Here is a 22559-nt window from a genome sequence, read left to right on the forward strand (position 1 = left end):
GGGTGAGTGGGCCGGTCACACCATCTACCTGATTCACCCCCGACATCCTGTCTCCGTGTCCTGCCAGTTCAGGACGGGGCTTTCAGAATCTCCAACTTTCATTGTACATTTGTGGTTTCTCTTTGGATGTATAACCCTGTGATTTGGAGCCGTCATGGGGCATAGAGGCTAAGAGTTGTCACGTCCTTTCAATCAGCTGACTCTTTTGGAGAAACCCTTTTTACCCTCAGTGCATTTTTAAAAATTTTTTATTTATTTACTTGACAGACAGAGATCACAAGTAGGCAGAGAGGCAGGCAGAGAGAGAGAGAGAGAGAGAGGCGGAAGCAGGCTCCCCGCTGAGCAGAGAGCCCGATGCGGGGCTCGATCCCAGGACCCTGAGATCATGACCTGAGCCGAAGGCAGAGGCCTAACCCACGGAGCCCCCCGGCGCCCCCCAGGCGTATTTTTTGCTCTGAGACCTGTTCCTTGTTGGCACATACAGAGCCATGTGCCAGAACAGCCCTTCCCATGGCGGGAGATTCCAGGCGGGAACAGACCGCATCTGCCCACTGTCCGTTAGTGGACACCTGCTGGCCGTCGTGAGCAGTGCCGCTGTGGACACTGACGCACTCGTCTGTGCGAGCCCTGGTGTGCCATTCCTTGGGGCACATACCTAGGAGCGTAATTGGTGGCTCACGGTAATTCTCCGCCGAACTTTCTGAGGAATACGGAAGGACCCCTGGTCTGTTTCTGGTTTCAACTCATCCCTTTAGACGCCTAGAGGCGGGCCTGATCCCCCTGACCCTGGACTTCCTGGCTGCAGGGTCCAGCTCCCCCTGCTCATTCCCAGTTGGCCCAGAACTCACGGTTCCCCACACCCCACGGACCCACTGGGGTCTACCTCACCCCTTGGCTCTCAGGGTTCAGATGCTCAGGGGACCTCCCTGCCCCGACTTCCTCGGATGCACCTTCGTCTACCCCAGCGTGACGGTCAGTCTCTCGTTCAGCTTGGCTAGTTCTGCCAAGAGCAGCCTAGGTATGGCTGGGAAGGCAGCGTGCTGACGAGATTCACACGTAGGACCCCGACTCCCGGTCAAGATCACGCTCAGTTATGTGGGCAGGACCCCTCAAGTGAGCAGAAACCCTGGCTTCCCTGAGAACAAGGAATTCCGGCAACAAGCAGTAGCGCCGGGGACCCCACACTCGGCCTGGCCCTTCTCTTCAGTCCGCAGCGGCAGATTATCTGCGTCCCACCAGCGGTGTGTTCCCAGTAGAGCTCCCGCCTGGCCCTCCAGGAGCCAGGCCCTGTCCCTGTGTCTGAGGGCTGCGGGGAGCAGAGGGGCAGCCCGCCACCCCGGGTCCCCAAGGCAGCTGTCAGAGGAGGGAAGGAAGGGTGACCGGAGACCAGAGCTCAGGTGGGGTTCAACTGTGGGGAGGCCGGTGGGCTTTCACCAGGTTGGGGTAAAGACGGGACATTGTCCAGACGTGGCCCTTGACACGGACAGTCACAGTAAATTCCAGAACTCAAGCAGCAACACGGATCATGTTTCTTGAAAAACGAATACAGACAAACACAGACCGGGTGCCCGCGTGCCCTGGGCTGCTCCTTTCCACAGGCCCCTGCATCATGGGGGCCCCAGGGCTGGGGCTCCTGTGCCCCCCCTCGCCTTCCCGGGGGGGAACGAGGCCCTGGCATCTCCCCAGCGACGCAATAAATAGGAGAACCGAAGGGACAAGCGAGGGGCAGACCCCCGCGGGCCCCACACGGCGCACCGCCCGCCGGCCGACCCTTCACAGACCCGACGGGTCTCCGAGTCGGCGGCCACGACGGTGGGGGGCGGCGGCCCGGGGCGCAGGCGGGGTCCCACCGGCAGGACCCCAGTCCCCCGGGGCGCGGGGGTGGCTAGCCCTCCCGCACGCTGACGCGGGGCTCGGCCAGGGAGCTGTGGATGATGCTGAGGATGGACTCCAGGCCACTGCCCTCCAGCAGCGTGCGGTGGTCGCCCTCGATCACGTGCACCGACACCTTGCCGTCGCACACCTGCGACAGGTTGTAGTCGGCGCCCAGGCCCTCGCCATACAGGCTGCCGGTCTTGGCGCGCAGCAGCGTCACGTTGCCGTGGTAGGTGGCCCGCGGCGCGTACTGCTCGGCCGCGCGCAGCTTGTGGTAGAAGGAGCGCACGGCGAAGCTCAGCTGCCGGCGGTCCAGGCCCGCGTGGCTGCGCGTGATCAGGTCCACAGCGGCCACCACGCGCTCCTCCAGGCCCCGGAGGGGCAGCAGCGCCTCGAGCACCTGCGGGCCGGGGCACAGGACGCGCCGTGAGTGGCGCCGGCCGCGGCCCCCACCTGCGGGGTCCGGCCCCCACCCCTAAGCCCAGCCCTGGCCCCGCTTCCCGCCCCGGGCCCGCGGACCCACCCTGTCGCGCTCCACGTCCACGAACTGCTGCACGAAGAAGCACACCGCCTCGGCCTCGGCCTCGGCCTCGCAGCCCAGAGTCATCTTGGCGCGGTAGCTCTGCGGAGGGAGAAGGGGCTGCTGCAGCGGGGGGCCGGATGGGGGCCGGGCAGGGCAGGGGGAGCCCAGGGACGCCCGAGGGCCTCACCTGCGTGTAGGCCAGCACGTAGGAGTGCGAGCCGTCGAACAGGAAGAGGCTATTGTGCGCGGGGGCGGGGCCGGGCTGCGACGCCTGCAGCTGCGAGCACATCTCGAAGGCCACGCAGGCACCGTACGAGTAGCCTGCGATGCGGTAGGGCCCCTCGGGCTGCACCTGGCGGATGCACTCGATGTAGTAGGCGGCCAGACTCTGGATGCTGTCCAGGGGCGCAGCTGCGGGGAAGGAGGAGGTCAGCGGCGGGCGGTGGGGGTGGGACACGCACACCAGCCCGCCTTACTGGGCGTGGGGACGGTCTCGCAGGACGGGTCCCACCTCGGGTACACTGTAAGCCGTAGGTGGGGATGCTGAGCTTGGCGGCCAGGCTGTGGAACACCGTGATGGAGCCCTCGATGGGATGCACCAGGAACAACGGTCGCTCGGAGCTCTGCACCGAGTTGAGCCGCGTCAAGGTGGGGCCCTCCGGGTTCACCAGCAGGGTGCTCAGGTTCAGCTGGGCCTGCGGACTGGCGGGGCTGCTGTTCTTGGGCACGGCGGCCACCAGCTCTGTAAGGAGGGGAGGGTGCTAGGGAGGCCCAGGGCCGGAGATGGGTGGGGGGCCCGAGGCCCCACGAAGGGCTCGCGGGAAGGGGCGCGATGGGCAAGCCCTGACCCGGGGGCTGGCTTCGGCTGCTCACAAGCCTGCAACACGGAGGGGCACCTGGGGTCGGGTGGCCCAGGGACCCTCCCCCGTCTGCAGCTCTGTCCTCACAGCCGCGCACCTTTAGCCGGGCCGCCCTTTGAAGAGAGCTGCTCCAGCTTGCGGAGCGAGAGCTGCCGGATGTCCCGCATGGACAGCAGCAGGTCGTGCTCGCGCTCCAGCATCTGCCGCACCTCCACGCCCATGAGCGAGTCCAGGCCCAGGTCTGCCAGCGTGCTGTCCAGGTTGACGGTGGCCAGGTCTCGGATGCCTGGGGACAGGGACTCAGTTGGCAGTTTGGGAGGCGGGGGAGGGGGGCCCCGGGTGAGCGCAGACACGCCGGCGGCCGGTGCCCTTCCCCCCACCCCGCCCTGTGCCAACCACGGGCCCCTGGCCTCTCCCCCGGTGAAAAGGCACAGCCTCTTCCCAGCTGGGACAACAGCAGTTAGCGGGGACGGTGGGCCCCCTCACCCAGGATGTGGGCCACGGCCTTCATGAGGTCCTGCTGCGTGCTGCTGTCTCCCTGGACGGCAGCCTTCTTCTCAGCCAGCACAAAGCTGCTCAGGACGGCGTGGGGCTGGCTCAGGAAGAGATCCAGCACCGCCAAGCAGGAGCTCATCCGCTGAGGCAGCGTCCCGCCGACGACCATGTCGTTGGAGCCCATCGCCTCCAGGATGAGGCCCACGTCACCGATGGCGCCCCACTGCACGGCGAGGCCTACGGGAGGACCAGGGCCGGCGGGCCGGGGTGAGAGGGGGCACCCGTCGGGGCTGCGGCAGGCGGTGGGGGCGGCCGGGCGGGGAGCGGGCTGGCCCACCTGGGAGCCCGTCGTGCCGGCGCCTCTCACACACGCGCTCCATCGTAGAGTTGGCGAAGCCGTAGTTGGTCTGGCCGGCGTTGCCGCGCCCACAGCTCACGGAGGAGAAGGCCACGAAGTAGTCCAGCTCGGGGCACGCCTCCCGGGTCACCCTGTGGGTGCTCGAGTCACACCCTGCTTGCTGGCCCAGCCCACCTGCCGCCATGCCCAGGAAACCCTGCCTGCTGAGCCACCTCCACAGCCCTGATCCCCCCGCTCAGGCCCCAGCAGAGGCCTGCTGCCTGGTCCCCGAGTGGCAGTGGGAACTGTGCCGGGATGCACGTAGGGCAAGAGACAGCTGCTCCCAGCACGTGCCAGGTCAGAGCCAGGCCGGGCTGGGGGATGGGGACAGGGCTGGGGTGGGCAGGGGGCGGACACCTCACCTGTCCAAGTTCACGGTACCACTGTACTTGGGCTTGTTGACGTCCTGGAAGAACTCAGGGGTCTGATTCTCTAGCACGGCGTCTCTCAGGACCTGGGAGTCAGGGACTCTTAGCTGCTGTGCTGACCTCATGGCTCTGGAGAGCATGGCCTGGGAGGGCCTTCCCTGGGGGGGCCTGCTCGGACACCCTTCAGAGTCACACTCACCACGGCCAGGTTGAAGACGCCTCCCACAGGCCCCAGCTGCGTGGCCTCCGCGATGAGGCTCCGGGCCCCGTCGAGAGAGCTGGCGTTGCTGGTGGACACCAGGACCTGCACGCCCTGGCGTCTCCACTCGCGGACTTGCTTGGCCTGGTAGCCTGTGGGACACGGGGCAGTGCGGTCGGGCCCCCTGGGCTTCTAGACCCAAGAGCGCAGAGCTGAGTGGGCATCCCGGCCCTCAGGCCCGCTCACCTGTGCGGATCCCGGAGCGAGAGGTCAGCACGAGCCTCTGGGCGCCCCGCAGCACAAGCCAGTGGGCCAGCTCCAGGCCGAAGCCGCCCAGGCCGCCCGTGATGATGTAGCTCTTGTGGGCTGGGCAGAAGGTCTTGGACACTGCGGTCATCAGTGTGGGCCTGGGCACCTGTGGCACTGCCTCTGGCTCCTCCCTGAGCACCTGCAGCCCAAGCAACAGCCTGGCTCAGGCCCCGACCGCAGGGAGGGGCGGGGGGCCAGAGCCGGGGGCCCCAGGGGCCGCGCTCACCTGCACGACCACTTTGCCGATGTGCTTCCCCTGGGCCATGAAGCGGAAGGCGTCCTCCACCCGGTGCTTGGGGAACGTGGTGCACTTGAGGGGCCTCACCACGCCGTCCCGGATGCCCGCCCGCAGCAGCATCGCCACCTCCCGCCAGTCGCGGCTCACTTCGTCCATGAGCGAGTCCAGCAGAATACCGTGGAAGCTCACGTTCTTCAGGAAGACGGCCATGCCTGCACGGGCGGGGGGGCTCACCACCTGCGGAACCCCCTCCGCGGCCGCCCCTGCGGACCGCGCCCGAGTGCGGGCCTCCCACAGCCCACCTGCCTGCCGCCCGCCTCACCCAGCTGGTGGTTGTTGGAAAGGTCGAATTTGCCGATCTCCAGGAAGCGGCCGTGCATGGCCAGGCAGCGCACGCTGGCCTGCAGCTTCTCCTCCGCCAGAGAGTTCAGAACCAGGTCGACGCCTGGAGGCGGAGATAAGAGAAGTCCTCCCGTCACCGCAGGGCCCAGGTCCGGAGTGCCAGAGCTGGCCCCGACCTGGGCCCGGGGAGGAGGCGAGGGGTGGGTGTGCTGGGGACGCCGCTCACCCTTCCCGGCCGTGTGCCGTAGCACGTGCTGTTCGAAGGACGTGTCCCGGGAGTTGGCAAAGCTGGTCTCGCTGAGCTGGGGGAACCTGGCCTGGAGATACGCCCGCTTCTCGGCGGACCCTGGCAGGGCGAGGCGCGTGCCACTGAGCCAGGCTGTGGGGCTGGGGTCTGGGGGCGGGTAGCCCCGGGCTCCCGGGAGGGCCGGCGGGCTTACCCACAGTGGTGAAGACACGGCAGCCCAGGCTCAGGGCGATGGCGATGGCGGCCTGGCCCACGCCGCCCGAGCCTGAGTGGATGAGCACCGTCTCCCCGCGCTGCATGCGCCCCCGCACGATCAGCGAGTAGTAGGCGGTGGTGTACACCACGGGCACGGACGCGGCCTCCTCCAGGGTCCTGCGGGCACGGCACGGGAGGTCAGCCCGGCCTGAGGCTCGGCCTCAGCCATGCAGGGCCCCGGGCTCAGAGTCCCCGCGACTCACCAGCTGGACGGCACATCCCACAGGAAGTCCTCCGACAGCAGGATGGAGGTGGCCAGGCCTTCGGCGGGCACTAGCCCCATCACGCGCTTGCCACTGGCATCCCGGCCAGAGAACTCCATGCCCAGCATACAGTCCCGGGAGGACAACTTCCCTGGGGGCAGACGGCAGCGGTAAGCCCCGCGTCTCCCGGGGGCAGGGGGCGGTGCACGAGCTCAGGCACCAGGAGCCTCCAGCTCTTGAACGCCACGGTCAAGGACCCTCCTCCTCCCAGCCCCTGGCCCGGAGCGTCCGCCGTGGCCGGGGACGTGCTCCACACCTGGGATGGAGTCGGGGGACAGCTTGCCCGTGGCCAGCATGATGTCTCGGAAGTTGAGGGAGGCGTAGTTGACGGTGCAGAGGTGGACGTTGGGGTCAGCGGGCCGGGTGTGGCGCAGAGGCGAGCAGACCCAGCGGATGGAGGAGAGGTCCCCCCGGGTGAGAACGTTGACAAAGGCGTGCTCGGTCTGCTCCTCCGGCAGGCCTGACGGCAGGAGGGAAGTGGGGCTGCCACAGGGCCTTTCCAGCCAGGGTCCCCCAGGCCCCGTCACCCTCAGCCCACCCAGGTATAACGCAGGGAGCTGGTGGGGGTCAGGGAGTTATCTTGGGGCGCTCACCGTGCTCCAGTGGGAAATGGCGGAAAGCCCCCCATGACCCGTCCCGGTAGACATTCATCACGAGATCCCCCTGTAACACCTTCTGCAGCTCCGAGGAGCCTGGCTCCATCTTGGGGGTGGGGGACGTGCTGCTGAGGTTGGACACCAGGATGCATCTGGGGGCAGCCAAACAGGTGAGGGAGGCTGGAGAAGGGGAAGAGGGGGTAGGGGGGGAGAGAGGGCAGAGGAGGGAGGGGGGCAGAGCGGGCAAAGGAGAGAGCCCGGGGGGGAGGGAGGGAGCAGTAGAAAGGGGGGGCAGGAGAGAGAGAGACCAGGAAAGGGAGAGAGGAAGGGGGGAGGGCAGGGCAGGGGGAGGGGTGGGGGCCTGCAGCCCCGGGGCTGTCCCTCACCGAACCCGCTGCCCGCCGGGCTCCCGGCGGAGACAGTTCACCATGCCCACGACGCCCGAGGTGGGGCAGCTGACGGCCGTCAGCCACACGGGTCGGGAGGAGTTGTCTGCCAGGATGTTCTGCAGGACGAGGGAAGGGTTGGCGTCGGAGTGGGTCCCCAGGCCCGCGGCCGTGGTGCTGGGCGGCCCGGCAGACACTGACCTTCAGGGAGTCCACCCAGCGGAAGCTGGTGTCCTCCACGGGCAGGAGGATGGGGCTGCCCTGCGGGGCCGGCCGGCGGCACAGGAAGAGCGCGGAGCCGTAGAAGGACCTCTTCAGGGCCACCAGACGCAGGGACGCCTGGGCAAACAGCCCCTCCCACTCATCCTGGGGGGGGCGGGGTCAGTGCTGGGGTCAGAGCTGGGCGGGTCTCCCGGGCCCCCCACCCCCGCCCCAGCCCGCCTCTGCACCTGGCTCAGAAGGCTCTGCTCGCCTCGCTGGGGCTCCGGGCAGGTGAGGAAGGCGACTGTCTCTCCCAGGGGGTGTCCCCTGAGCAGGGCATGCAGCAGCAGAAAGCCGCCCTCCTTGAGAGCGGCCGCCATGTTGCTGAGGGCCGTGGCTGGGTCACAGAGGGTGGCCACAGCGCAGTTGCACACCAGCAGGTCAGCCGGGCCCAGGCTGCTGGGGACGGGGCCCGCGGGGTCCCACTGCCCCTGGGTCAGGTTGTACTCCTGCAGCTTGGCCTGGGCGGCCTCCAGGGCCTGCGGGTGGCGGTCCGTGGCCGTGTAGTCCAGCTGGAGCATGGGCTGGGTGCTGAGCAGTGGTGGGATGCGGGAGTAGAGGCAGCCGTCGCCAGCCAGCACCTGCAGGCGGGGAGAGCGTCCTGGCCCAGCGGCCCACCAGGCAGACACCCTGGTCCGAGCTGGCGGACGTCTGTCAGGAAGGCCCACCCGCCCACCCTGCTACAGAGACCGCCAGCTCATGTCCTCCCCCCAGCCCACCTTCGAGCAGGGCAGAAGGGTCAAGGACACGAGGGCAGCCTCGGCACAGCCTCCGATGGGGCCCTGGCACTGCTGACGTCTGAGCCCGCTTGGATCTGGCCCCACACACCCACCTCGATGATGCGCATGCGGGGGCTGGTCAGGTTCTCCAGGGAGGTGTCCACGCAGGCCTTGAGTGCCGGGGCATCGAGCAGGCCGCAGAGCAGCGGGTCGTTGTGCAGCAGGGGCCTCTGCTGGGCCAGGAGCTGGGTCAGCTCCATCTGCAGACTCCCGTTGAGCTGGAGCTGACAGGCGGCGGCCAGCAGCTGCGGCAGGCCCTGCTGCGGGGGCTCCCGGGGGACCTGGGCCCCGTCCAGCCCGGGCACCACCATCTTCAGCCCCTGCTGGGCCACCTTGGTCTGCAGGGCCTGTGCCAGCCCTGCAGAGGCGAGAGACGGCCACTAGGGAAGGGTCCCACCTACACCAGCGTTCCCTGAGCCCCCCTCGGAGCAGGCTCCATCGCTAACCAGGGCCCGCTGCCTGGCCCTGCCCCTGAAGAAGCGAACAGATGGGAGGGACAGAGTGGGCAGCCCCGTGCTCTAGGACCGGGAGCCAGGCCCCTGGGTATCATTGAGGCATGAGCTCCGCAAAGGGCAGGCTCCCTACAGAGCACAGGCTCAGTGCCCCACCAGGTATCCCCCACCCATCGGCGCTGGGGCGAGGGCGGGGTGCAGTCTGCCGGGCCGGGCCCCCCGGGCCCCCCGGGCCCCCCTACCCCCTGCGATGGCTGCCTGGAAACAGAGGCCTGAAGGACGAATCTGTCCTCATGCCCCGGGCAGACCCCGAATGCCCGGGGCCTCTCGAGGAGGCGGGTTTCCGCTCCTTGTGAAGCAGGAGGTTGTCGAGCTGGAACGGGTCCGGCGAGGGGCTGCGTGGGCAGGTGAGACTCCCTCTCGCCAGAGGCAGCAGTGAAGGGCGGGGCACAGACGCAGGGATCGGGACTCACCCCGGCACAGCTGCAGCTCCTCCTGCAGGGTCGTGTCTCCGGCCAAGAGCCCCCCCTCCACGTGGGGGGTGAAGCAGAACTTCTCCAGGATGGGGGCCAGCTGCTCCTGCTGCCGCCGCGGGGCCACGGAGGCATGCAGGCCCGAGATGAGGGCACCCCCGGCCACCGTGCTGTTCAGGCAGTCGCTCACCACCACGTCGGCCACTGCGGGGGAAAGGCAGGGGCGAGCTGGGGGCACGCGGGCCGCGGGGGCCGGGGCGCGGTGGGGTGGGGGCCGGGACGCAGGGCTACCTCGGGCCTGGCCCTTGAGCGAGTACACCTTCTGCCGGTGCGTGGCGGGGTCGATGTGCAGGGAGGTGATGCGGGTGGGCAGGCGCAGGCCGCGCTGGGCCGTCCCCAGGATGGAGAGCTGCAGCGCGGCGTCCAGGAAGGTCACCCAGTCGTCTTTCCACAGCAGCCGGCCTGCGTTGCCTGTGGCCGAGGGGCCGTCAGCGGGGCCGGGCCGGGCCTCTCGCGCTCACGGCACCCTCCCCTCCACGTGCCCCCTCACACCCTGTACAGCCTCCCCCGCCCGCCGCCCCCACGACGGCTCCCGGATGCTGTGTGGCCTGAAGGGAGGTGACCCCAAGGCTCGTTCCCTGCCCATCCCACAAGGATGGGGCGCCCTACTTTCAAGGTTGGCCTCCAGGACGCCCTGGAAGTGGGGGCCGTAGTCGTAGCCACGCAGCCGCAGCTCCTTATACACCTCCCCCTGGGACAGGCAGAACGCAGCCACGGGGTCCGTGGGGTCCGTGGGGTCCGGGCCGTCTTGGCTGTCGAAGAGCCTGGGGTCGGGGTCCTCCCACTGGTACACCTTCCCTGGGGTGAGGGCAGAACAGCCTGAGGCGCGTCCCACGGAACTGGCCGAGGGCCCCCCCAGAGGCCAAGCCCCGCAGAGAGCCTGGGGCCCGGCCGGACGCCTGCTGCTCACCGCTCACGATCAGGTTGCCGCTCTCAGACACCTCGAAGGTGCGGGAAGCCTCCAGCAGCCGCACTTCCAGAGCCACGGTCCCTGCGGACAACAGGGCTGGCACTGAGCCGCAGGGGCCGGCCGTCGGCTCTCCGGCCCTCACCCAGCGGCCGCCCCACCTCACCGGTCTTGGGCAGGATGGTGGCCTGGTGCAGCGTCACCCCCTCAAACACCACAGGCACGTCGTCCATGTTTTGGTTCAAGGCCCGCGCCAACGTCCTCCAGACCAGGCACAGGTAGCCGGTGGCAGGGAAGAGCACGCGGCCGTCGATGCAGTGGTCCACCAGGTAGTGGTCGGGGGACTCAGGACTGGTGTCTGTGTGGGCTGAACCTTAGTGCCAGCGCCTGGGCGGGAGAAGGCGAGCCCTGCCAGCACCCGAGGCCCGGCCCTTGGCTCCCCTCAGCCCCTCCTCACCGATGTTGTAGACGGTGGCCGCGGTGGAGCCGCTGGAGCCGTTGGGGAAGTCCCCGGCCGCAGGCACATCCCAGGTCTGACTGTGGTCCCACTTGATGTGGGGGGAGATGAGAGGGGTCCCCCGGGGCACCGGGACCTCCATGGGTGGATACAGGCCGTTGGGGTTGGCATCGACGCTGGGGGGGAAGGCACGGTGTGAGGTGCACGCCTGGGCGGGCGGCCTGGCCCGGGACTGCCCCGTCGTACCCGCAGCCAGCCGTCTCCCACGAGGCCCTGGAGGCCACCCGGACGGGGTGCAGTGGGGGCCGCAGCAAGGGAGCTTGGGGTGGCCCGGCACCCACCTCCCAGTTGCTGGGGACGACCTCAAGGCCATCGAGCGGCCCCATAATAACGCTTTCCTGTCGGGGAGGAGCTCCGCGCGGCCCGCCCCACCCTGCCCCGGAGCCTGGCCCCCTCCCCAGCGGCCCGGCAGGGGCAGCCGACCCACCCCAGCAGGTGCAGCCTGCCCACGCTCCTGAGGAAGAACTCCAGGTTGTCCGTCTGGTCCTTCTTCATCAAGGGGACGATGGCGCAGCTGGACTTGAGGCCTCTCTTCAGGACGGCCTGGCGGGGCAGACGGGCTCGACCTTCCTCACCGGCTCCCACCCGCCCCCAGGCCCAGACCCTCGGCTGCTCTTGGCCGATGCCCCGAGACCAGGCTCCCTCCCGGGACTGGCCGGCCCCCCCCCCCCGCCCCCGTCCCCCGGGGCGGGGCGCGCACCTGCAGCAGCGAGTGGGGGGCGATCTCCAGCACCACGGCGTGCTCGGGCACGTGGTAGAGCGCCTCCTGGAACAGCACCGGGCTCACGAGGTTGTTGACGCTGTACTCCGCCGAGGACGTGCGGGCCAGGCTGCCCTGCCACTGGGCCTCGGGGATGGAGGTGCTGAGCCAGCGTGCCGAGCGGGGCCTGGGCTCCCGGATCACCTGTGCACACGACCCGGTCAGCGCGAGGCCTCGGCCGCCGCCGCCCGGCCTCCGCGCAGCCCCCCCGAGGGCAGCCGGCCCACCTTCTTGAGCGCCTGCAGCAGCGTGGGGGCGATGGCCTCCATGAAGTAGGAGTGGAAGGCCATGCCGCCCGTCCGCACCTCCTTGGCAAACACGCCCTCCTTCTTCAGCTGCTCCAAGAAGGCGGCCATCTCGGCCTGAGGACAGAGATAGCTGGAGCCGCACGGCGGAACCACGCCGACCGCCTGCCCCCCTCGCGGAGCTGCCCCCAAGGGACGAGGAAGGGACCCGGGGACACGCCTGGCCTCATGGGCCCACCTGTTGGCCCCCCACAAAGAGCTGCCTCTGAGGGACGGGGAGGGACCCAGGGACGCGCCTGGCCTCGCGGGCCCACCTGTGGTCCTGAGATGGTCACCGTGTCTTCAGAGTTGTGGCAGGCGGGCACGATGCCGGGGGGGCAGCGCTGCTTACACTCCTCCCAGGACAGGCCTGTGGGCAGGGGTGGCCTCAGGGGGCGGGCTGTGGAGAGCCAGGAGCACACCACCGCCCCCTTCCCCGCGAGGACGGTGCTGCCCCAGGCGGGCCCTAATGACGGGCGTGGTAATGACAGCCGCGGAGCCGGCCCTTTACGGGGCACTTTCGCTCCTGCCGCGTTTGATCTCAAGGGAAGGTGTTCTCTCTGTTGTCCCACGGGCGGGCAGCTGGGTCCCAGACACTTGAGGCCACCAAGGGCCTTGGCCTCTCCCGTCAGCCTCTCAGGGTGGTGGCTCTTGGAGGTAACCCTCCTGTCTCTAGCCCAGCCCGCCCGAAGCACGAGCAGGTGCCAATGGAAGGGAGCCACAGCGAGCCACCCTGACACAGACTTTCCCCAAAGCCCTCGGGCTGCTTGCCTACAGGTGGGGGCTGGTTCTCAACCCCACGTGGCTTCAGCCCTCCCTGTGGCCACTGCACCGGTGTTGACAGTCGGCCGCCATGCTGCACCCAACAGGGTGCTGGGGTGGGTGGCCGCCTCTGCCCCGTGGGAACATAAGAACACCAGGGACGACACCCCCACCCCGGAACCCCAGGTTGGCGGGGGGAGCAGGATGGGGGACCTCGGGGATACCCACCCACGGCTGCCATGGCTCCCGGAGGAATGCTGGCCTCCTTGATGCACTGGCCCCGCCAGTAGGCGGTGAGGATGGTCTCCTCCCGGGTGAGGCAGCCGTCAGCGTAGCCGCAGGCCACCTCCCCCAGGGAGTGCCCGATGATGCCGTCCGGCCGCACGCCCATTGAGGTCAGCAGGTCTATGAGAGCGATCTGGGGCGGGGGGAGGGGACGTGACATGTCACACCAGTCGGGCCACCAGCACCGTCCCAGCAGCCCCCTCCTGCCCACAGGCCGTTGGGGCCCCAGGGCGCACCTGGATAGCGGTGAGGCTGATGAAGGCGTGGACGAGGTCGTCAAAGGTGGCCTCGTCCTTGCTCAGGAGCAGCTCGGACACCTGCAGACCCAGGGGCTTCACGACCTCGTCGGAACGCAGGATGGACTCCCGGAAGCCGTGCAGGCGCATGAGGCTCGACCCCATCCCGTGCCACTGTGCGCCCATCCCTGTCCCAAGGAGACGGGTCAGGGCTGCCAGCCGCCCGGCACCCACTCTCCCCCAGGGCAGGCCCGGGCTCTCACCGGAGCAGATGAACCAGACCGGACGTGGGCCAGGGGGCAGCTGCGGCACCTCCCGCACCTCCAGGCCGCCGTCCTGCACCCCCAGCATCGTGAAGCCCCGGAAGGGCATGGCGGTGGGGGAGCTGGCCGCGATGTCGTTGAGCATGCTCACGAAGGCCAGGTCCCGGTGGTGCTGGTGGCCCTGTTCCAGCAGGCAGCGCACGGCCTCCGCGGTGCGCCCGCTGGCCCGCAGCAGACGGGGCAGGGTGATGTGCGGGGTGGCCGGTGAGGGCGGCCGTGAGTCGGGTCTGAGGACGACGTGCACGTTGGAGCCGCCGAAGCCGAAGGAGTTGATGGCCACGAGGCCTCCGCGGACAGGCAGGGGCCGGTCCACCACCTGCAGCCGCCCTTCCTGGAGGGCGGGGATCTCAGGGTTCGGGTTGCAGAAGTGGAGGTTGGGGGCCCAGAGCCCGTGTTCCAGGGACAGCAGCACCTGCAGGAGGCTCACAGTCAGTGGGGCAGCCGGCCCCGGACACTCAGCACTGTTGCCGGAGGCCTGACTGTCCCCAGCCTCAGCCTGCCACGGTGCAGGGACCCAACGATCTGACCTCAAGTCCCTTCCCCTCTCTGGGCCTCCTGCCTTCACCCGGGGCCCCATGGTGGCCCCCGGATGGGTGGGCCGTGGGCCTAGACACAGAGGCACCGTCCCCATCCCCGCCAGGGCTCCCTCAGGTCCCAGTTCTTGCGGGAACCACAAACAGGAGACTACGTCAGCCTGAAGGAACCTAGAGCACTGGCAGCTACAGGGCGTGGTCTCCCCACAGGCCACTCGGTCCCCACTGCCCCCTGTTCCGGCCGAGTGTCTGACCCACAGAGAGCAAGGGGAGAGACCGGTCATAGGCCTGGCCCCTGCTGTCCGGGCCTCCGTGGCTCACGCCCCCTCAAGCACAGCCCGTGGGACCCCCTCACCCCGGCCTGGCAGGCAGGACGGCTCTGGACTCGCCCACCCACCTTGGCCAGTGCCGCGAGCCCTGAGGCGGGCTCTGGGTGCCCCATGTTCGACTTCGTGGACCCGATCAGCAGTGGCTCCCGGCGGGTGGTGCAAAGGGCTCGGTCAATGCTGTTCAGCTCCTGGGGGTCACCCACCTGTGGAGGACAGGAGGAGGGTCAGGACCCCAGCCGGGTGCCTCTCGGGCGTGCGGTGTGGGGCGCTGGCGGGGCGCTCACCTTGGTGCCTGTACCGTGGGCTTCGATGTACTCCAGGGACTCTGGGGCCAGCCCGACCGGCTCGTACAGGGAGCGGATGAGCTGCTCCTGTACCTCCCCGGAGGGGAAGGTCACACCTACAGGATGAGCCAGGCCTCAGCCCCCAGCCGATGACCCCTCGCGGTAGCCCGGCCCGGGGCCCCTCCAGCCCCCAGCTGGCACCCACCTTGCTCCTTGCAGCCGTCGGTGTTGGTGCCGGCGTTCAGGATGGTGGCGTACACGCGCCGGGCCAGGGACTTCTTGGTCAGCAGCATGACCACCACGGCCTCCGAGCGGCAATAGCCGTTCCCTGTGTGCAGAACGTCACTGAGGCCCGGGGCGCTGCAGACCCCCAGTCCCCAGGCCAGGTGCTCTGGGGCTGCAGCCCGTCCCCTCCCCCGCCACCCGCCTCCCGCTCACCAGCCTCATCGAAGGACCTGCAGACGCCCTCGGGGCTCAGCATGCCCAGCTTCATGAACTGCACGGAGGTGTTGGGCTTGAGCAGGATGTTGATGCCACCCACGATGGCACTGGGGCACTGCCCGCTGCGGATGGCCTGGTACGCGTTCTGCAAAGCCATTAGGCTGGACGAGCACGCTGTGTCCAGAGCAATGCTGGGCCCTGGGAGCAACAGCACAGTGTGGGGGCCTAGCAGCTCGAGCAGCGTGGCCTCCCCTAGGAGCCCCAGCCAGCCGTCCTGGGGGAACCAGGGGCCCAGAGGGGCTGCGTGGGTACCCACCTTTAAAATCAAAGAAGAAGGAGAGACGGTTGGCCATCATAGCACGCTGGCAGCCCACCATGCTGTAGCCCACGAGAGTCTCAGGGTCTCGGCTAAGGGCCTCCGAGGCCTCCGAGCCGCTCACGCCCACCCAGACACCAGTGTGTGTCCCTCGGAGTGAAGCTGGGTTGATGCCTGCAGGAAGCAACGGTGAGACCTGGCGGCTGGGCCTGTTGCCCAGCTCTGGGGTAAGTCCTCCCCTCTCGGCCCGACTCTGGAGGGGCCTAAGCAGAGCAGCCAGCCCAGGTAGGGTGGAAGACAGATAACTGGGTCACAGGGAACTCGGGGCCCAGGAGACAGGTGGCGCTCCAGGCTCTGGGTCAGGCAGAGGCCAGAGAAAGCCGGAGGTGAGGATAGAAGGCAGCATTGTCTGCAGGACACTCCCCTGGCCCCTGGTGTCACCAGTAGGGTCTGGCAAGCCCCAGTGACCAATGAGCACCCGAGCACCAAGGGCAGCCTGCCCTAGGACAGGCTCAGATAAGGAAACAGAGGGAGACAAAGGCTGAGTGTCCAGGCTAGGAAAGGAGGGAGGGACCCCGGCCAGCCCCCGGGGAGCGGCACCCAAGGTCTCCGCTTGCCCTTCACTCCAGGGAGCTCTGTGCCGGCGACATGGTTGAGTTCAGGGCCCGGGGGCCGGCCGGCCGTGGGGCAAGCGAGCGGGAAGCCCAGGACTGCCCGCCTGCAGTGCGACGGGTCGGCCCCCGGTTCCGCCTCAGGGCCGGGCTCCTGCCATCCACCTGCTGGGGTGCTACGCCCACGAGGCCAGCCTCCTCTCCCCACCAGGCAGGACTCCGAGGCCCCGGGGGTGGTAGAGACAGGTCTGTGCCCCGTGACAAGGAACAGCTATCTCAAGGCACTTGTACAAGGCCAGACACAGAGAAGGGGAGAGTGGAGGGCACGGGTCCTGGGGGCCGGTCCCCGTCTCCCGGTCTGCCTGGCACTCCACCCTCACCCCAAGAGCAGCTGTCCTCTGGGGAGGGAGGGAACTGGGGCGTCAGGGCATGCCAGGGACACCTGCGTGCGCTGTTGTGAAACCTCAGCCTGCTCCCGGGCCCACGCCTCCCGCACCGCCCTGAGCCCGCGGGCCCTGAGCCCCAGCCCCGGAGAGCCGCAGCGCCGTGGGCTGCCTCCTTGGTATTTCTGTGTCTCCGGACTCCTGCTTTTAGAAGCAGGAAGAGACGGTGTTGTCACGATTTCTGAAGAGGTGGGGACCTCAGGGACGGGCCCCCAGCCCCAAGGAGGCCACAGCTGACCCGCAGCCTCATGGGGACCCACCTCCGTCCAAGATGGCCTCGTAGGCGACCTCCAGCAGCAAGCGCAGCTGGGGGTCCATCGTGTGAGCCTGCTTTGGGTGGACCCCGAAGAAGGAGGCGTCGAACCTGGACAGGTCCTTCAGCTTCCCAGACCGCCTGGGCAGGCCGTAGAGCCCTGCGCACACAGACGATGGAGGGCTGTGGGACCCGAGGGACCAACGGCAAGGTCCCTGCCGTGACGGGGAGCCATGAGCTCCTCAAGACTGGGCAGGGGCCAGTGCCGCTGGGTCTTGGGGGCCCTGTGGGCGACACCAGCCCTGCTTCTGAGCAGGGGCCCCACTGAGTAGCCACGTGGGAGGTGGCCTCAGAGCAGAGCACAGTGGGGACGGGGCCTCCTCCTGCTCACCACTGCTCCAGCCGGAGACCCCTGCCTGCCCTAATGCTGCCTGGCGGCAGCGGCCAACCCAACTCCGCCAGCTGACTCACACCCCGCAGATCAGGTACAACGGCTCTGCGGAAGAACCTCCTGGGCGGGAGGGAGTCAAACCAGCTTCCCGAGAGAGCCTGGCATCTTATCTGGCAGTGGCTGGCTGGGCTCTGAGGGACAGGGTGGTGGGCGGTGGGACCAGGGGTGCCTGCCCCACCTGGCCTCACCCTGGATCTGCCCCCCGCAGTGGGTCACCTAGCCCGGCCATGCCCAGGCTTGGCTCTCAGTCCCCAGCCTTGCCTTGGTGTCCAGTGGCTCTGCCGCTGGACGGGGGCTCAGGCTGGAGCCGGTCTGCCCTGTGTGGGAGGGGAGTGCAGGGGCCACCCACTCACCAGCCTTCCACCTCCTGTCGTCGTCTGTCACCATGTCTATGCCGCCGATGAGATTGGTCCAGAACTCCTGCATGTTGTCCGACTCGGGCAGCTTCCCGGACATACCAGCGATCACCACCTCCTCCATGACTGTTCTGTACAGGGAGGGCAGTGTGGGGGCCTGGTGCTGGTCAGCTGCGGCGGCCACACCACCAGGATGCAGCCTCACGCCCTCTCCCCTGGCTTCCCGACCCCACAGCACCACCTATGGGTCTGAAAGCACGGAGACCACGATCCAGGTGGCCCGCTCCTGCGCCCTGCACTGGCCGGGACAGAAGCCCCGGGTGCATGCGGTGGGGGTCCGTGGCGGTCCAGCCAGCCCTCACTCGTCATTGGGAGGATCGGGCCCTCTAGCCTTCGGCACTGACCTGTCCCATGTGGGGCCCTGGCCTGGGTGACTACACCGTGGCCCTGCTGCCCTGTACTCTGTGGGTAGGTGGGCTCCGCACCCTGCTGCTGGGGTGCTCCTGGGACACGGCCATCCCGGAAGGGCCAAACTCTTCCCAGGACAGGGCCACTCGGCCCTCTGTCTGTTAGGAGCCGACCCAGGGAATCAAGCAAGCAAAAGAGGATGCCAAAGTCTGAGAGTTGGGGGGAGAGCTGGCCCACACTGACCGCTGGGCCCTGCACCCCACGTGCCAGCTTGTTCTCCACTGGGAGCAGCCATAGACTGCCAGGGCTTGGGAGGGACACGGGGGTCCCAAGTGCCGAGCCCCTGCAGGTGGACCCACCCAGCTGGTCTGACCACCCAAGCAGGGTCCAACCTGGGAGACCCGGCCTCGGTTAGGGGCCAGGCAAGTGCTGTTCACGCTCCGCACACCTGTGCAGGGGAGGCCTCGGGACACCCCAGCCGACCTCTGCACAGCCTGGCCGACCACCGAGACTCAGGTCCCCCGAGGCCCCCCGCACGGAAAGCCCCCACCCCCCTGAGCACAGGCGCTCCTGGGCGGCCCCTGGAGGAGGGGGCAAAACCATGCTTGGTCCGGCCACTTCCGCCAAGGCCCCAGGGCCTCGTGGCGCTAAGGACCGGCGGACACGCCAGCCTCCGGCCGCCCCGGGTCCCCGGGCCTCTCCGAGCAAGGGCGCGCGAGCGGAGAGCAGCGTCCTCGTCGCGTGGCCCCGCGTGGCCCCGCGTGCCCGAGTCCCGGCCCGGAGGGAGCCCCCACCCCCAGCGCCGAATAAAGAGCCCTTTGGCGGCCCGGGCGGCCCGGCTCGGGGGCGGCCGCTGCCTCCAGAGAGCGCCCGCGGTCCCCCTACTTGCTATTCACCGAGCGCGGCGCGGCCCGGGCAGGGGCTGGAGACCCCGCGGCGCCGCCTCGCCTCGCCGCCCGCCCGCCCGCCCTCCGGCGCTCGGGGCTCCGCGCGGCGCCCACGTGACGCGAGCCGGGCCCCCACCCCCCACCCCGCGGCCCAGCAGCCCGGCCGCGGCCCTCGGCACCGGGGCTAGGGGATGCGGCCGGGCGCCGCGGGCCGCGTGGCCCAGCCCGCGACCAAAATGGCTGTTCGCGGCGCGCCCGGCGTCCGCCCTCGCCCTCGCCCTCGCCCACCCGCCCCGCCGGCGCCCGGCGCCCCGCGCCCCCACAGCGGGCGCCTCGGAGCCCGCGGCCCGACGGCCCGACCCCTCCCCGCGGGAGCGCCCCGAGACCGCGGCGTGCGGGCCGCCGCCCGGCCCCCGGCCCCCCGGCCCCGCCGCCGCCGCCCCGGCCCCCGGGCCCCGCCGGGCCGCTCGTACCTGGTCTGGCGCGGGCGGCGGAGCGGGCGGCGGAGCGAGGATGGAGCGGGCAGCGGAGGGAGGCCGGGCCGCTGCCGTCTCTCTGGCTCCCTCTAGGCCGGCGCGACTCTATTTAACCGCGGCCGTCCCCGCGCGGACACGCCACATGGGCTGACAGCTTGGCTGCGCCGCCCAGGCCAATGAGCGTCGGGGCTGCGCCCCGGGACCCGGCGCGCCGCCGCCGATGGGGTGATGCCGCGCGCCGCCGAGCCGCCCGGACCCCGCGCGGGGGCGCGCAGCCGCGGGGAGCCGGGCGCTCGGGGGGCGCCGGGAGGGGCGCCTCGGCCCCCGCCGCACCCCCCCCCGCCCCCCGGCTTCCGAGCCCCGCCCCGCCGGCCCCCGCGCGGAACTGCCGGAGGCGCACGCGCACGCGCCGGGGCCCGAGCCCCGCGGCCGCCCCCCGCCCCCTCCCGGGGCCGCCCCCCGCCCCCTCGGGCCACGGGGCCACGTGTGCGCGCCGCGCGGGGGGGGGAGCTGGACGGGGATGTGCTTGGGCGCCACTCGGGGACCACGCTGGGGGCACGCAGGGGGGCCGGCCGGACCCCCGAGAACACCGACGGACCGGCCCGCGCTCCCGCCGCGCGGAACGGGGCCGGCGTGGGGGGGCGGGGGCGGGGCTCGCTCCGCCGCCGCGACCAATCGGGGGCCGGGGGCGTGCGCACCGGCCCAATGGCGGCGCGCGAGTGGGCGTTGCTAGGCGATAGGGTGATGGGCCGGGCGGCGCGGCGGTCGTTGACCCCTGCCGAGGGCGCCCCGGGCGGGGTCACTGCCGGTCACCGCAGCGCGGCGCGGCGGGCCTCCCCAGTCCCGCGGCCCGGCGCCCCACGGCTCCCGGCGCCCGCGGGTGGGGCGTGGCACGGACACCGCTCGGCGCGGTTCGAACAAAGACGCCCCCCTGGGCAGAGGCGCTCGCGCGCGCACGTGGCCGCTGCCACCCACGGGCGCGCACGCGGCGGCTGGAGGCTCCGGCCCTGCGTCTCCGCGCACTCCCCAGCTCACGCGCTTATCCAACTTACAGAAAGACCTAGGCTTCCAGACCAAAGGGAGACCCACCGCCTGTCTAGGGGTCAGCTGACACCCCAGGAGGGCCGCCTCCCTCCCTAGTGGCCATGCCCTGCAGGACCCAGGCGCCGTATGGGCCCCCCAGCAGGTCCTTTGTGAGGCTATGCAGTTCGCGTCGGGCCCCAGGACGGCCAGTGCCCTGCTTCCTCTCCACCGCCTCATTGTCTTGAAATCAGTGCTGCGCTCCTCCGCGGCCCTCCCGCTTTGCTTCCGGGAGCGCAGGCACCGTGCAGCAGGACACTGGCCAGGGACGCTCAGGGACAGCACAGAACGGGACTGGCGGGGTGACGCCAGTGGCCGCAGCCTCACTTGGCCCCATGGTGCTCACCAGACCCATGAGGTCCTCATGGTCCCTCCACGCCCTGATACTTCCATCGTCCCTTGGCGTCTTGTCACTGGGGGGCTTCTAACTCCTGACAGTGGAAGGAAGCGCAGGCCAGGAAGAGATGGGAGAGTGCCCTGAGGTCCAACAGCCAAATTAATGTCCTGAACAACCTTCCCATGGGTTTTTCTTTCTCTTCCAAATGAAAAATTTTTCAGCTATCTTGTACCCCGGGCCAGGAGCCACTGGACCATGGCGCATCACACTCCCAACCTTGGGTGACTTGAAGGATCCCAGGCTCATTTCTTGCTAGTCAGTGGGGCTCTGCTCACTGCAGCCTGCAAGGGGTCAGATGATGGGGGCCCACCCCAGGCTGGGCCAACCTGAGATGGAGGCCTGGGTTGGCAGCTTCGAGGGAGGGAGGACTCGGAGGCTCGCTCATGGGCTCTTTTTTTTTTTTTTTTTTAAAGATTTTATTTATTTACTTGACAGACAGAGATCACAAGCAGGCAGAGAAGCAGACAGGAGGAAGCAGGGTCCCTGCTGAACAGAGAGCCCGATGCGGGGCTCGAGCCCAGGACTCTGGTACCATGACCTGAGCCGAAGGCAGAGGCTTAACCCACTGAGCCACCCAGGCGCCCCTCTCATGGGCTCTTAGGTTCCTCTTTGGAAAGTCTCAATGCATCTCCGCTCAGGTTTTCAGCTTAAGGAAGTCACACAGCCATGCCTCACTTCTAAGGACATACCAGAAACGGCAGAGCCCTGGCACCACCCCCCCCTCAGCAAATCTTCCTCCAGGTTGCTGCTTCCTGGCACGGCGGGAAGGGCCCAGCGTGGACCTCGTGGACCTCGTGGTCTCTCCCTGTGACGTGCCTACACGCGCGCCCCTGCACCTGGGAGTCAGGCGGGGAGAGAACGTCGTGCACATTCTACATGAGGTCGACGGAAGCCACAAAGGTGGCACGATGTGTGCCGGTCAGCCTTCCCCTGGCCCTCTCCCATCCTCCCAGAGAAGCCGTCTGCCCGGTTCCGTGGGAGCCGGCTGCCCAGAAAGGGAAAGCCTCCGTGCAGAGAGCTCAGGCTGCTTGAGGGCATAACTGCCCTCTGCCTCGGGTGGGGACAGACTGTCTCCGTTGCTGAGCGCTGCTGCCGGCACAGAGCGGCCCGGCTCTGCCAACCCGGTGTGGACACAAGAGGAGCCAGTGGCTGAGGGCTCCGGGGAGCACAGCAGGAAATTGTGATCGTTCCCTGCAGAGCAAGTCCGCAAGTGTCAAGCATCTGTGGTTAGGGTGTGTGAGACATTTCTCAGGGGGGAAGTGTGGGTGTGGTTTTGTGGTACTTGGAGCAAGGGGTTCAGTGCCCAGCCCTGGGCATCAGGCTGTTGGGAATGCCTCACTTCTGTCCTACGTGGGGGGCGGACGTAGAAGGCTCCAGACTGACCTGCTGGGTTGGCCTCACGGGGCCAAAGAGGTCTGGAAGTGCCACCCCCACGCCACCAGGGGCCAGACGCCAGCAGCTAGGCCGTCCCTTCTTCCAGGAGGTACCCTCACATGGGCAGCACCCTGTGGGGAGACGCCTGTTTTGTGGGCGGGCATTCTGCTCCCAGTGTCCCCCAGCACCGCAGCAGGCTTACCAGCCACGCTGCCCTCCTGGCCTCCTCTCCCAGGTAAGGACTGCAGGGCTGAGCACGAGCACGGGAGGCGCAGGCTTTGATGGCTCCGGGTCGGTCAGTGGGGCCTCTGTTCCGGGGCCGTGGGCACACCCACACACTCACACTCTCCTCGTGCACACGTGAGCACTCCCACACACCCACCCCTGATGCGGGATGAAAGCGCAGGCCCCACGTGCCAACGCGGGACGGGAGGCGGGGGGCGGGTGCGACGAGGAAGGCCCGAGAAG

At 69.1% G+C, this 22559-nt stretch overlaps 1 protein-coding gene across 1 annotated transcript; it reads right to left on the bottom strand.

The window, feature by feature from the left end:
• Nucleotides 1-1506: 1506 nt before the first annotated feature.
• Nucleotides 1507-19318, bottom strand: FASN (fatty acid synthase). The gene is made up of 42 exons (XM_080825473.1): nucleotides 19238-19318; nucleotides 17467-17600; nucleotides 16670-16822; nucleotides 15356-15529; nucleotides 15037-15237; nucleotides 14804-14926; nucleotides 14599-14714; nucleotides 14383-14517; nucleotides 13393-13864; nucleotides 13130-13317; nucleotides 12837-13026; nucleotides 12122-12216; nucleotides 11790-11924; nucleotides 11503-11706; nucleotides 11230-11345; nucleotides 10743-10918; nucleotides 10452-10643; nucleotides 10289-10369; nucleotides 9988-10176; nucleotides 9610-9789; nucleotides 9319-9522; nucleotides 8447-8751; nucleotides 7803-8195; nucleotides 7555-7719; nucleotides 7354-7472; nucleotides 6965-7119; nucleotides 6628-6831; nucleotides 6312-6462; nucleotides 6047-6225; nucleotides 5833-5952; nucleotides 5587-5709; nucleotides 5253-5476; nucleotides 4964-5165; nucleotides 4718-4869; nucleotides 4513-4604; nucleotides 4091-4242; nucleotides 3745-3990; nucleotides 3356-3544; nucleotides 2910-3140; nucleotides 2586-2809; nucleotides 2399-2497; nucleotides 1507-2275 (listed from the first exon to the last, which is right to left on the bottom strand). Exons 2-42 carry the CDS (start codon nucleotides 17591-17593, stop codon nucleotides 1886-1888), a joined length of 7566 nt encoding a protein of 2521 aa, XP_080681599.1. The 5' UTR covers nucleotides 17594-17600; nucleotides 19238-19318; the 3' UTR covers nucleotides 1507-1885.
• Nucleotides 19319-22559: the final 3241 nt, after the last annotated feature.

Source organism: Martes martes (genome assembly GCF_963455335.1).
Source record: "Martes martes genome assembly, chromosome: 16".
Classification (NCBI taxonomy): Eukaryota; Metazoa; Chordata; class Mammalia; order Carnivora; family Mustelidae; genus Martes; species Martes martes.

What these genes read in the sequence shown, in the direction of transcription:
- FASN (XM_080825473.1), bottom strand. Translation starts at nt 17,593, where the DNA reads ATGGAGGAGGTGGTGATCGCTGGTATGTCCGGGAAGCTGCCCGAGTCG. An exon ending in TGACCATCTCAGGACCACAG is followed by an intron (nt 11,925 to 12,121) that starts GTGGGCCCGCGA and finishes CTCTGTCCTCAG; the next exon opens with GCCGAGATGGCCGCCTTCTT. An exon ending in CGGCTTACAGTGTACCCGAG is followed by an intron (nt 2,810 to 2,909) that starts GTGGGACCCGTC and finishes CCTTCCCCGCAG; the next exon opens with CTGCGCCCCTGGACAGCATC.